General features: G+C 48.0%; 1 protein-coding gene across 4 annotated transcripts; it reads left to right on the forward strand.

Moving 5' to 3' along the window:
- The first annotated feature begins 226 nt into the window (after nucleotides 1-226).
- On the forward strand, nucleotides 227-13,278 carry LOC111846974 (uncharacterized). Of its 4 annotated transcripts, none has more exons than XM_023817751.2 (17): nucleotides 227-1,031; nucleotides 2,259-2,368; nucleotides 2,973-3,080; nucleotides 4,103-4,147; nucleotides 4,288-4,314; nucleotides 5,681-5,752; nucleotides 6,005-6,067; nucleotides 6,481-6,507; nucleotides 6,690-6,734; nucleotides 6,977-7,012; nucleotides 7,333-7,413; nucleotides 8,676-8,772; nucleotides 10,143-10,282; nucleotides 10,395-10,514; nucleotides 10,655-10,796; nucleotides 10,973-11,075; nucleotides 11,371-13,278. In XM_023817751.2, exons 1-17 carry the CDS (start codon nucleotides 935-937, stop codon nucleotides 11,438-11,440), a joined length of 1,383 nt encoding a protein of 460 aa, XP_023673519.1. In that variant the 5' UTR covers nucleotides 227-934; the 3' UTR covers nucleotides 11,441-13,278. The 4 variants fall into 4 exon arrangements, with proteins under 4 accessions (XP_023673519.1, XP_072561775.1, XP_023673518.1 ...); XM_072705674.1 differs by having other exon boundaries at nucleotides 228-1,031; nucleotides 10,670-10,796; XM_023817750.2 differs by having other exon boundaries at nucleotides 229-1,031; nucleotides 2,967-3,080.
- The last annotated feature ends 873 nt before the right edge of the window (nucleotides 13,279-14,151 follow it).

Here is a 14,151-nt window from a genome sequence, read left to right on the forward strand (position 1 = left end):
GAAGACCTGGGGCCTGTTTCACAAAGCAGGATTACTTGCTTAGCCAGATAACTTGCCAGATTTAAGGTAGTCTGGGCGAAATGTAAATTGAGGAAAATAAGGTCTATTTAGCCCAGACTACCTTAAATCTGGCAAGTTATCTGGCTAAGCAAGTAATCCTGCTTTGTGAAACAGGCCCCTGCTGAATGCTATAGCCCCTAAGTGGATGATGACCCCGTCAGTGCTTAGCCCGCGCCCTGCAGGAAGGATCGCTCTGCCGTGCCTCATACCGCCTGAGAAGATTCAGGCCTCATTTGGCAAAGCGTGAGCTGTGGGGGAGGGGGGGGGCTGCTTTAAAGACATCAGTGCCGACCTGCACCACTGCAGGCAGCCAGTGTCTGTGTCTTTTCTGGAAAGCCTGCCACAGCCTTTGTTGAAGCTGGATGGATGTGATCAGGTATTTCTTGCAGTATTCCTCCTATAAAACGGGCATCACTTATTTGATTACATCATTCAGCACAAACCTTGTTCACATCTATCTATCTATCGATCTATCTATCGATCTATCTATCGATAATTCAGCAGTGAATATAGTGGGTTAGAATGATTCATTTTATTTGTTATGTAAATGAATGGGAGCAAACGAGTGACCTCACAGAAACGGCACCAAAAACAGCCGCCACGCACATGGGGAGAAGGACACGGCGCGACGGGAAGAGGGAAGAGAGCAGCTGAGAGCTGGGCTGCTGTAATCACAGAGCTGTCTGGGTCAGGGAGGGGGGGGCAGGATCCCCCTGCCTGGGGGCGGCATTCCTCTTTCCTAAAGGCACAGGGACCCTGAAAGGGAGGGAGAGAGTGAGAGAGGAGAGTGAGCGAGGCGGGGGGGGGGAGCAGGCGATCCGTGAAGGAGAAGCAGAAGCTCACACCGTGAGTGCAGAGAAAGACCCAGACCAGCATGGTGCCCGTCACGCTCGGCCTGTACCTGCAGGTCCTCTTCTGCCAGGTCCTGCTGCAGTTCTCCGTCACAGAGAACATCCTTCACCTTCCGGCAGGTAGGTGGGACGCCGCCGTCGCCTCGCAGCCCGCCTTGCCCCACGGGGGGCTTGCCACACACACACACACACGCACGTGCGCGCAGGCCTACATGTGCGTGTGCATGCCTCTGTGTGCGTGACCACATCGCAGAGAAGCGTGACTTCATGCATCTCCGATTGGGGGGGGGGGGGGGTCCCAACGACCGGTGTCCAGAATGGGGGGGGAAGAGCCCCGGCTCTCCCGTTTGGCAACTGAAGGTCCCCTTAGTTCCTGTCTGTCTTTACTGGCAGATTTCACACTCCGTATGTAATTCTGTTACTATGAATAGCGGCTCCCACCCCGTGACACACGCGACACACAAACACACACACCTTGCTGTAGGACGCTCCGATGTTGGTTGAGTAAACATCCATTGAGTGTTCCGCGTTGCCCCCCTCCCCACCTGGCCGCGGTCCTTGGGACCCCTGTCTCTCACACACAGGGGTATCCCTCTGAGGCCAGATCCGAAGCGCCAACTTCCGGCACAGGTGAGAAGCCGGCTGGTCGTACGGCAAAGGCGTTCTGCCGGTTTCACTTCGCTCCCTCATCCGTCTGCCTTCTGGGCCCGTGACTGAGGAGCTGCATGCTCCCCCACTGCTGCTAAGTGTCTGGTCGTGTTCCCTGACAGCCTGTATTTATTACAAAGGCTTTCCGGCAGCCTCACAGAGCTTTCGAAAGAACAGCCGGCTGTCTCTCCCTTTGAACAACAAAGAAATGGCTCGAATCTCCGCCTTTAGTCTTTAAAGTAATTTGTTTTGTGCTGTTTCTGATTAATGGCCTCTGTGCTTCTGATGAGTAACTGGGAGTGTGAGCAGTAAATTGAAAAGAAAAGAAAAGAATGATGCAGGTTTCTAGCTAGAAGCTTCTGATGTATGGTGATGATTTCTGCCTGAATTCTTTTTAGTTTAACCCTTCAGGCACTGTATTTACTTATTGATATTGATATTCCTACCATGCAAAGGTACTAAATGGGCCTGAAATATATATTACGTGGAAATATTTTTCTTGCATTTAAGAAACATTACATAATCTGACTCCCTTTCATCCCTTGTATCCATGATTTATGTGTAAAATCCATTTCCGTCTAGTGCCACCGCTGGCCGTCCTCTGACTGTCTGATCCTGTTTATACTCGCCCAGTCAACAAGGTGGAAGGTCATTCCTCCCTGCTTACCAGTTTGTGTTTTGTGTCTGATATTTACCAAGCTTTCACACCCTTGGATCAAAAAAAGAAATTTGAGCCCTGCTGTCTCCTGGCTCCGCCCCCTCCGCCGCTGTTCCCGCCCCCTCCCGCATTATGGCATAAACACAATCACGTGAGTGACGTTCTCCAACGAATTATCAGCTGCCGCCGTGGTGTAACGACGCCCCCTATTTTCTGTTGAATTCTGCTACAGTGCTGTACAGTGCAGTGCTCTGCCCACAAGTTAAATCATGATATCTGGATTTCATAACTGCATGGTTTCCTGAATTCAGGCCGGCTGTATTGACAGGAGGAGAGAGAAACGAGACTTTGAAAATCACGGCAGCCTAGAATTTTTTTATACTCTGTCCCTTACTGTGCGGTTCAGTCCCACAGGAACCAATAACAATTGATTTGCAGGATTGATAGTACTCAATCCTGCCCATTGAATTTTCAAACCTCTTTCTCTTCCTTCACTGAGAAAATTAATAAAATAAAGAAATAATTAGCTTAATGAAGTCTCCTTTCAAGCAGATTTTGCATTCCCTCGATCGAGTTTGTCTGTGTTTGGTCCTTTCTATGACAGGATAATTTCATTAGATGATTTGCATGGTGAGCCCAGAGCATTGTGGGAAATTTCCCCTACCGTGCTTATGGAAGTTACGGAATATTAAGCAAAGGTGTATAACCTGTGAATTGCCAGATCCCCCTTTAATCAGCTCTAATGCCAGGTACAGAATGGGAACCCCATCATACCTGGAGAAATTAAGGAGGATGAAAACAAGCCTCTGACCCCCACCTGTGGCCCAGGTCTCCCTGGCCCCCCCGGCCCCCCCGGCCCTCAGGTATGCCACTAGCCTTAACTGTCTCATCACTGCTGTCCATTACCGGTTACCTTGTCAGCATCACAGCATTAGCATGCTAGCTGGGGGTGTGCGGAGGACTGGCCTGTAACACCCAGGGGAGTGAGGGAGAGGTTGGGGAGAACAGGGTGTGCGAGGGGGGGTGGGTCTGAGGGAGCGCTGAGTGCAGGGGAGGGGGTCATATGGGCACCGCTACCACAGACCCACCCCCTCAACGGCCCGCTATGATACGAGACAGAAATAGCATATTTCCACTTGCTGCTGAGCCGCCCACTTCATTCTTAGAAACATCCTTGGGCTGTTTTCGGCTCTGCCTCCAAGTCCGATACAACTACACCGAGCCCCAGGGGGCCTGTGTGTGTGTGTGTGTGTGTCTGTGTGTGTGTGTGTGTGTGTGTGTGTCTGTGTCTGTGTCTGTGTGTGTGTGTGTGTGTGTGTGTTTGTGTGTGTGTGTCTGTGTGTGTGTGTGTGTGTGTGTGTGTGTGTGTATGTGTCTGTGTGTGTGTGTGTGTGTGTGTGTGTGTCTGTGTGTGTGTGTGTGTGTGTGTGTGTGTCTGTGTGTGGATTATGTTTATATTACATTGTGGGGCCCAAATGTCCCCCAAAATGTAATAAAAACCTGTTATTTAAAAAAAAATAAAGCTCCGTGACTGCAATCAAAAAACTAAAAAATTTGTTTGGTTACTTATGATTAGGGTTAGGGCTGGGAAGGGATTTCATATTTAGGATTAGGGTTATGAATGAAAGGAGAGTCCCACAGTTTAACTGTGTCACTGCAACGGGACACATGATGAAGGGGAGAAACTGGTTTCCAGAATGAGGTTTATAGGTTGAAAATGACAAGAATTCAATATATATTAAATGTAGCACAGAAAATGAGTTTGCTTTTTACTATCTATTGGAAAATTAAATGTATCTTATCTGATTTTTTGCTTCTTATGAAAGTTATACAAAAAACTGAACTGAAACTGAACAGGAAAAAATGTGCTTTGGTTTGTTTCTAGGGTCCCAGAGGACTTCCAGGAGAAATGGGGAGGACAGGGGAAAAGGTGAGACCTCGGGCCCCGCAGTCAACATTTGTGTGATTTTCACTTGGATTTCATGTAATAAAACCAGAGCACAGACATGGAGACTGAGGTCGCTGCCTCCGCAGACCCACCTCACATCTCTCTCTCTCCTCCTTTGCCAGGGAGACATTGGCCAGCCGGGATCAAAGGTGAGCACCTCCTTTACGTATCTGATTATCCCACTAAGTGGCTTTGGCTGTAATGGCAGCTTGGCGTCCGCTGGTACTAAGCACTGCCCTGCCGGGCCTCCGTAGTCTGCTGCTGTAATAAAGACCGACCTTGAGGAAAAGGGGCAGGTCACGGGTGTGTGTGTGGGGGGGGGGGGGTGATGATGGCAGAGAGGGGGCCCATTTAACATCTCCTGATGAAAAGAGCCACTAATGTATTCCAGATATATTGCAAAGATTTCTATCCTGAGTCTTTTAGCTGTGGGGGAGTAGGGATTTGTGGGGGGGGGGGGGGGGGTCAGTCGGGACGCTGGGATGCTCTGAGGCAGTGGGACAGCCATCCTGGGGAGTGGCAGCATGCTGCACTGTAATCCCACTGAGTGCGGCCAATGGGACCCTGTCAATCATTCCCGCTCCCATACACGGTCACTCCAGCTTCTCCGGAAGCCTTCGTTCAAGTAGAGGCCAGAGATCCCAGCCGGAGTGCCGGAGTGCCGGAGTCTCCTGGCACACGCCTAGGCCCCTGCATGGGCCGTGCTCTCGTTCATGCGTGTTTTATTTATGTGTTCTTTTTGAGACAGCTCTGACATACAGTACAAATCAAAAGTCTGGACACACCTACTAAAAATCGTTTTTTCGCAAGATAAGCATCGCTTGAGGTTATGCAGTAAGCTTTATCTAGTGAAGAAGGAAAGAGAGGGAGTGCTGTGACAGATGATCTGGTCCCCAAAATCCCCCCCCCCCAACCTAAACCCTATAGAGCTGCTTTGGGATGAGTTGGATTGAAGCGTAAGGACACGGTAGCCAACTTGTGGCCATAACTTGTGGAACCTTCTTCAGGACTGTTGGAGAGGCATTCCAGGTGGCTACATCAGGAAGCTGGTGAAAGAATGCCAAGAGTCTGCAATGCTGTCATCTAAGCCAAAGGGGGTTTTTTGAAGAGTCTGAAATTTGAGAACATTTTGAGATTGTTGCAATATTTGATGCGTATTACTTCATTGCCTCAAGGCCTTTTACTACAAGATGAATGACTTAGCTAAAACAGGGACAGATGCATGAAAAGCAGCTGTGTCCAGAATTTTGACTGGTGCTGTAGTTTACAGAAGCTCTTTGAGTAAGACTGTGCTTTCACACCAGCTGGGTCATGGGTTCGAATTCTGCCCAAGCCTGTGGGCTTCCTCTTCCTAGCTTTTCCTGGCATATGGTTCAAGTTCACTGTGACCCTGCATTGGATAAACCGGTGGATGGATGGTTTAGGACTGTTTACTTTTCATATTTTGTTGTAGTTAATGATGAGTTTTATTTTATGCTGATTTAATGGATGTTTGCTTCTGTTGGGTCTTGGCAGGGTCATACTGGTCCGCCAGGTCTCCCAGGACGACAGGGATCAACGGGAAAGCCAGGACCAATCGGACCCCAAGTAAGTAAGTCATGCTTCGAACACGATATCATAAATGTATCTCCTCTCCTTGGATCACACTGTTACCTCCTTTCCTGTGATCACACTGTTACCTCCTTTCCTGTGATCACACTGTTACCTCCTCTCCTGTGATCACACTGTTACCTCCTCTCTTATGAGCCCTCAGCTGCGTTTGGGGTGTCTGTTCACTCTCTCTGACTCTATCCTGCCTCACTCCTCTCTGAGACTCTCGGCTTTCTTGGCATCCTCTAGGGTGAGAAGGGAGATTCTGGAATAGTGGGACTGCCGGGGGCACGAGGACCGATCGGCCCCAAGGTCCGTGAGTCTGGCTGCATGCTATCCGATGATGTACATCCATTCGCTCACCCAACCATCCATCTATCTATCAAATCAATAAATCAATCGGTCAAACAAGTAGTCAGGCAGGCTATCCATCAATGAACAATTAACCAATCAAGCTGTTAATCAATCAAGAGATTTATCACGAAATCAAGTACTTTACTGGTAAATATTTCCCAAGTAATACCCAGATTAAGTCTATATCCAGCCATCACAATATCAGTGAAACGCTTTTTATAATGCTGAGGACTACAAATCGGCAGTGATTAAAAAGTGAAGTCAGGAAGCAACAGGAAAGGATTTCTGCTCTGAAGAAGCTGCCGATGACCCTTATTCTCTGTATCTTTCACGGTTCATCATCGAACGTTTTAATCTTCACGTTTCGGCAGGGTTTGCCCGGACACAAAGGAGAAAAGGTGAGGCCCTCGCTCGCATAGACACAACCAGCACTTAATAAATGTCCAGTGGGATAAACACATTGATTTGGGAATCGATAGTGGGGTGGAGCAGATGCTTATAATTAATCCCTGTTCTTGGACCTGCCATTGATTCTGTTCTCGTCCTTCTAATTAACTGTTTATTCATGCACTGCTGCCAGGGCTCTCAAGGTGAACGAGGCGAGGCTGGGAGAAAGGGGGACAAGGTGAGATGGTGCTGGCGTGCCGGGGGGGGGGGGGGGGGGCTACAGCACCTTCACAGGTAGCCGAACACGTAGAGCCCAGGTGCATTTCTCAGCGCTGGGCGGCTCCTCTTTGCACAGTTAGCATGGCACGGTTAGCATCTTTGGCTAACACTGTCACCTGCTAACTGCTAAGCATGAGCTAAAGGCGATGTTCTCCGTCCACCATTTCACACCCAGCCTGACTGATGTTCTCTGTTCCTCAGGGTTCTGTCGGTTTTCCTGGAATGCTGGGCCAGAAGGTGAGCCAACTCCTTGATATAAATCATGAATATTAATACGTTGCTCTGGATAGAAGCCTCTGCTATACAATAAATGTATTGTAGATGTAATAATTAATTATGATGAACCTGCATCATTATCTTTCTTTTGGGTGTAAATCTAGAAGCAGGTAGAAAATAATGTAATAACCTTTTAAGCAACAAACACATTAAAAGTGATTGTTACCTCGCAGAGTCAGAGACTTTAAACCTGAAAGTTTTTATTGTGCATCTGTACCTCAGTTATGGCTTATATGGAATTTTTGATGCCCCCCCCCCCCCCCCTCCACACGCTTTCTCAGGGTGAGATGGGCCCAAAGGGAGAGCCTGGTTTTGGGGGTAACAGGGGACCCACGGGACGCCCAGGAAAGAGGGGCAAACAGGTGAGGAGAGAAGGTGTACCATTCTGTAGTGTACAGGTTCAGGGTACCATTCCTCATGAGGTGAGACTGACTGCTGGTCTGATGCATACTGGAAGGCTTATCCGCATCAGACAAATGAATAGACAGGTATAAAGGATCATGGGTCTATTCAGTGGAGAAACAAATTGCACACGTTCTGCCTTTATAAAAATATTGAGTATTGTCTATTCATCATCACTTGGGAGTATCAGTGTACCATTCCACAGTGTACAGGTTATCATTTGCAGTGTGCAGGTTGCCATTCCGCAGTGTACAGGTTACCATTCGCAGTGTGCAGGTTCGGCGTACCATTCCACAGTGTACAGGTTATCATTTGCAGTGTGCAGGTTGCCATTCCGCAGTGTACAGGTTACCATTCGCAGTGTGCAGGTTCGGCGTACCATTCCACAGTGTACAGGTTACTATTCCCAGTGTGCAGGTTACCAATCCGCAATGTACAGGTTACCATTCTGCAGTGTATAGTTTCAGTGTACTATTCCAGTGTACAGGTTACCATTCCGCAGTGTACAGGGTCTGTTTGCCACTCTGCAGGGTACAGCTTCTCGGTGTACCATCCCACAGCGTGCAGGTTCTCTGCATACCATTCAGTAGCGTACAGGTTCATGTTGAAGTGCCCTCTGTGTGCTGAGGACAGGCCAGTTAGCCTTGCACGCATCAGAGTGTCTTTGCCGGTCCTAGCACCAAGGATTTACTGGCCATACGACCCAGAGAGATCTGTCTCAGTCAGGACCCCTGCTTCCTCTTCCATGTCACCTGTCATCTAACAATTTGCCAAGCTGTGGTGTCTGCTAGTTACTTTGGGGTCAGGTGACATGTGACTCGCATGTTATTGTATTACATGGGAAAACTGCTTTTCCTCAGGTGGCTTCTCTTTCACATTTGGCCAGAGGGCTATGTGGGAGGGACAGGATGGGGTAGAGGGGGATAGGAGATACCATCTCCTGGAGAGAGCAAGGGGAGGATGGAGAGAGGGAGATACCATCAGCTACAGAAAGTCGAGGGGTTATTATCCTTGTGAGGGGAAGAGTGTCTTGAGAGATACCATCAACTATAGTTAGTGGGCGCAATGATTAATGTTTCAATGCTACAACTGAAGGGGGCAGGTGGTTGGAGAAGGAGCCAACTGATAGTGATATATACCATAGGGATAAAATAGGGTTGGCAGGCTATATTGCTGTGTGTAAGTGGTGACTGAGGTCTATGTCACTGTACACCTGATACAGGGCGAGAAAGGAGACGCCGGAGCCAAAGGTGTCATGGGCGCCATGGGTCCCCCTGGTCCCTTTGGTCACCCCGGCCCCCCCGGGCTGCCAGCATCAGGTAAGAGTGTTGGGTCCTGTCATCTTCAGCACACAGGAATTCTGTTTGGTGAATAGTGGGTATTCACGGTTCATCGCGCACAATTAGCACGACGGAGTGGATTTTATCACTATTTGTGTTACAGGATCTTTGGCTAAACACTAGGTGGGCTTATAGGACCTATTCAGGATGCTCTCTTGAGCACTTTGACACAAGGTGCGGCAGTGAGGCCATTCGGAAGTAACTCGTACTCAAGAAGGTCTTATCAGCCTGGTCCACCCAAGATAAAATGGAAGCCGGAAAATAGTGAAGTCATTACATCATGTTCTAAGTCTGATGCCGGGGACAAGCAAACATTATGTCACTGCCTAATTCAGCTGGTGTCTTCCTGACATTTCCTGGCAACTTATCCTCAATTGCTAGACCAACTTGACAGACTAGCATGGCTGGGAAAGTCTGGAAGCCCAGTCTATTAAGGGAAATATCTCTTGGCTTCTTATCCATCTGTGTCCTGGAATATCAGGCTGGGGTATGTGTTCAGGGCAGAGGAGCTGACAGCAAATGAAAGTAATTAAGAGGTCATGGGGTTGCAAGTTCCCGCTGGATGGGTTTTCTTCAGGGATATCTGAGAACCTGAAGCTCAGGTGGATTACAAATAGATGTTACTCTGTTACTAAGTGTGTTATTCCAATCAGGCTTACAGAAATCTATACAAAGGTATTTGGGCAAAAGATTAGAGTCGTACACCTTTGTAGGTTTATACCGTTTCATATCCTAAATGAAGCTGAGGTCTGGTCAACAACAATCTTAAGTCAACAACAATACAGTCGAACTCCTTGAGTTTACACTAGGGTGACCATCTAATCCATGTCAGGAGGGACACTATGAGCTACAACAGGATTTGTAAACTACCATTTCATACATTTCAATTAAAAGGACCAGGATTTCACTTAAGCACTGGGTTCTTGCCGTGTGCTGATTGGTCAGTCTCTTATAATCATGCATATGTGTCAGTAATGTTAATGCGAAACAGCTGGATGAGTCTTTCAATCTAGGAACTAACCAAACATTTTAGCAGAGCACAGAACCCTTTCAGCTTTAAAGTAGTTCGTAAAAGCTGAAGTAGCTCATAGTGTCCATCCTGACATGGATTAGGTGGTCACCCTAGTTTACAATGATGATGTCAACACTTCCTGCCATCAAGAGGAGACTTTGATTAGGGTGTTCCCTTTGAATGGAATGGTATTCATGATAAGCTGATTGATTTTAGCCAATCCAAGAAGACACAGTAGATACATGAATCTTGAGTGGCTTCTAATTCTTAGAACGGCATAGGAGACTGTTGTCATTCACCTCCTACTTATACAAAAGGTGTGTCTGTGCTCTCCAAGGACACTTCCTGGTGGGGGAGAAAGGAGAAAAGGGAAACCCTGGGGTACCTGGTCAGTGTGACTGCAAAACACCACTGAACATCAACAGCCCCCCATATGAGGATTATGCACCACAACACAATTACGTCCAAGTGCCAGCGGTAAGTCTCTGCCCGTCGTCTAAGACGGTGCCTCGCAACCTGATTTCAGAGAACATTTCAGGGAAATTTAGCATTTCATGTTTTTGTGATTGGGTGCATTTTTTTTCCTTAGATATTTGTCGTTAACAGCAAGGATGAACTGGACCGTCTGCAGACTGACAACGCTCTCGCATTCCGGAAAGATCAGAGATCTCTTTATTTCAAAGATGTCAATGGATGGCAGCCAATACAGGTACTTCAAGCTGTTTTTTCCTTTTTCATGTGTTTTTTATCCCATCAGTTTATTGCAGATGGTACCTCTTACAGCAGCGAAGGCTGCCGGACTTAACGTCTTCTTGGGTCTCTTAAAAAGGTGTTTAACCCCTGCAAAAGCCTCTATCATTCCAGCTAACGCCATTCCAGTCCACTGAGAAGGAGCCCGACCCGGTCGGCGCGTGTGGTGACGGCATGGTGCAGCCCCGGAACGGAGAGGACTGTGACGACGGCAACAAGGTCGTCACCGACAGCTGCGTCCGTGAGTCACATGATTCAATATGATATCACAGGGCCTGCAGGGGACCTCTGCACCGGGGGGGGCTTGACAGAGGAGATGACACATAATCAATCATGGCTCCTTCCACAGCTGTCTCCAATCCATCTTCTCACTTTTCCTCTCCCCCCTCCCCTCTCTATACCTCCTCACCCCGACAGGGTGCAAAAAGGCCTATTGCGGCGACGGCTATCGCCACGAGGGGGTTGAGGAGTGTGACGGGAAGGACTTCGGCTACCAGACATGCCAGTCATACCTGCCTGGGTTTGTTTTTCCCCTTTCTCTTCTACTAGAGTGTCTGCATTTCGGATTACTCATGGGAGTTTTACTTCACCAATGTTCTAAGGGCAGAATGAAAAATGATTGGTTCAGAGAGAAATAACCAATCAGATTGTAGAGGAGGTGGGCCCAAGCAACTAGAGGAGGTGAGACCAAGACATCTGGTTTGTTAGTGTCACCTCCTCTGGTTGCTTGGGACCAGAGTTACGTTTTTGTGTAAGTGAAACTCCCATGAGCTTTCGGATTCTTGCGTGACTGGTCGCCCTGTGTTGTGTCTTAGGTCCTTTGGGCAGCTCAAGTGCACGGCGCACTGTTCGATCGACTCGACAAACTGCAAATACTTCACCTGAGACACCGAGCAAACAGAGCAGGGTAGTACACCCAGTGGACTGGCCCTGGTAACGGATGCTAAGGGAAATCACGGCAAACGAGAAACAAGCTAATGAGACCCTTGATTAATAAACAGAATACTACGCCTCCTCTGAGCTGCTGTACAAATGGCCTCCACCAGTGGAGGCGTTTTATTTATTTAATTTTTACCCAATCACAGGAAACACACAGGACCACTACAGTCAGTCTTAACGAATAAGCCAGGACATCACTGCTCTGTCCCACCAGCTGTTTGGATCTTGTCTACCAATCAAGGACCGGCCCTGGAGGGAGGGTGGGAGCTCCAAGGGTCGTGTCCAATGAAGGCGGGACCTGATTGCTGCTGAGGACTGGTGGGGGCAGAGTTACATTACCTCAACTTTAGCACTGTTAAAGAGGACATTCAGGTTTTCCAGGAGACCGATGACCGAAAATCAGGGTACTGTTTGTTTCCACTACAATATGAAAGAGGTGTTGTAGCATTTCAAGACCACTTAATCACAGCAAAACAGAACATAAGCTAGGTGTTTATAAAGATTCAGCAGATTTATTTCCATGTTTGTATCTATGTTAAACTACATGATACATAATGATGATGATGCTATGATCCGAAAGAGGATTGTTTCAATCAGAATCGTTGGTTTGGGGGAACTTTTCCAACCAAACTGCTGATTGGCCAGGGAATGTCCTTCCAGGAATAAAAGGAAAGTCAAATGGTTCAGATAGAAAAACAGTAGAAACAATTGTGTAGTTGTGTGATAAGGAGAGCAAGTCAGGCTACCCTGGTGCAGAAAGCGGAGAATCGAGTGGACACTGCTGTGTACCTCCAGGCTCTCGCTGTGGTCAGGCCTCAGCATCAACAATTCCTACTCATGAAACGACCAAGTAGAACTGTTTTTAGTTTTCAATGGCAATCTCACAGGATTCATTCTGAGATCCGTTAGAAAGGAGCGCAAAGACCATCAACGTAGAGAAGCTCGTTCAGGCAATTTGTTTTGTTTTTTTCCAAGGATAGAAATGAAAAATTCGACAACTTACCTTGTGTGATTAATGCTCTTATTGTTATTGTTTATAGACAGCTAGAAGACTATATCAGTCTTTTGCTGTGTGTGTGTGGGGGGGGGGTTCCATCTAGGCTGGCCAGTCGACCGGCTGCTTCCATTCACTGCCATCTTTCACATGGTTTTTTAACGAAATGCAGGTGTTGCTTTCAGGCAGGACTCCCTGCAAACTCCAGTAATTAAAATGAAATGGCAAATCCTGTCTGTTGTTTATAACTCAAATGCATATATATATATATAAGCGTATTTATGTATACCAGTATATGCAAGTATATAAATCCTGCTTTCCGTCTTGCTTTCATGCTCCCAGTAAAGGCAAGCTAATTGAGATGCATTTAAGGAGAGTTGTTCCCCAGTTGCTGTAGGGTTGCGTTTGACTGTCACGTTGAGTCAAATTTAACGTATGTCGTTTATGTCTTTTTCTAGTGCTGTGGTACAATTGCATGCCTGTATGTTGTAAATATGAGACCGACGAGGGCTGGTCATACGAAACTAAACACACAAACACGCACACACACACATATATGTAAACATAGTCCGACATACCATCAGTGCCATGATTCTGTGCTGGCGAGCCAAACTATGATATAGGAATGACAAAAAGACTTAAAAGTTGCTATTTGCAATTGATGGAAACAATGTTTACCCATTGTATGCATGTTGAGCTCAATATTATGTGATTAGCGGCAGTCTGTTCTGCTCCATATGTGTCTAATATGAATTTGTATTGTGGACAAATAATAAAAGAAAAGACTGAAGTCTTGGCCCCGCCCCTTTTTCAAACACACCTCTCCTACAGCGATTAGACAGACCTGCCTTATAGGGTCTGCTAATGGCAGCCCTCTGGGATGCTCCTGGTAGAAATGGACAGACACCCATTTTCCAGACCCAGGCATCCAGTAGAGTACATGGAGATCCTGCACACTCTCCCGGAAAGCCTACGGTCACACTGCACACTCTCCCGGAAAGCCTACGGTCACACTGCACACTCTCCCGGAAAGCCTACGGTCACACTGCACACTCTCCCGGAAAGCCTACGGTCACACTGCACACACTCCCGGAAAGCCTACGGTCACACTGCACACTCTCCCGGAAAGCCTACGGTCACACTGCACACTCTCCCGGAAAGCCTACGGTCACACTGCACACTCTCCCGGAAAGCCTACGGTCACACTGCACACTCTCCCGGAAAGCCTACGGTCACACTGCACACTCTCCCGGAAAGCCTACGGTCACACTGCACACTCTCCCGGAAAGCCTACGGTCACACTGCACACTCTCCCGGAAAGCCTACGGTCACACTGCACACTCTCCCGGAAAGCCTACGGTCACACTGCACACTCTCCCGGAAAGCCTACGGTCACACTGCACACTCTCCCGGAAAGCCTACGGTCAAACTGCACACTCTCCCGGAAAGCCTACGGTCACACTGCACACTCTCCCGGAAAGCCTACGGTCACACTGCACACTCTCCCGGAAAGCCTACGGCCACACTGCACACGCTCCCGGAAAGCCTACGATCACACTGCACACTCTCCCGGAAAGCCTACGGTCCCACTGCACACTCTCCCGGAAAGCCTACGATCACACTGCACACTCTCCCGGAAAGCCTACGGTCACACTGCACACTA

The sequence above is a fragment of the Paramormyrops kingsleyae genome, chromosome 23 (genome assembly GCF_048594095.1).
Source record: "Paramormyrops kingsleyae isolate MSU_618 chromosome 23, PKINGS_0.4, whole genome shotgun sequence".
Taxonomy (NCBI): Eukaryota; Metazoa; Chordata; class Actinopteri; order Osteoglossiformes; family Mormyridae; genus Paramormyrops; species Paramormyrops kingsleyae.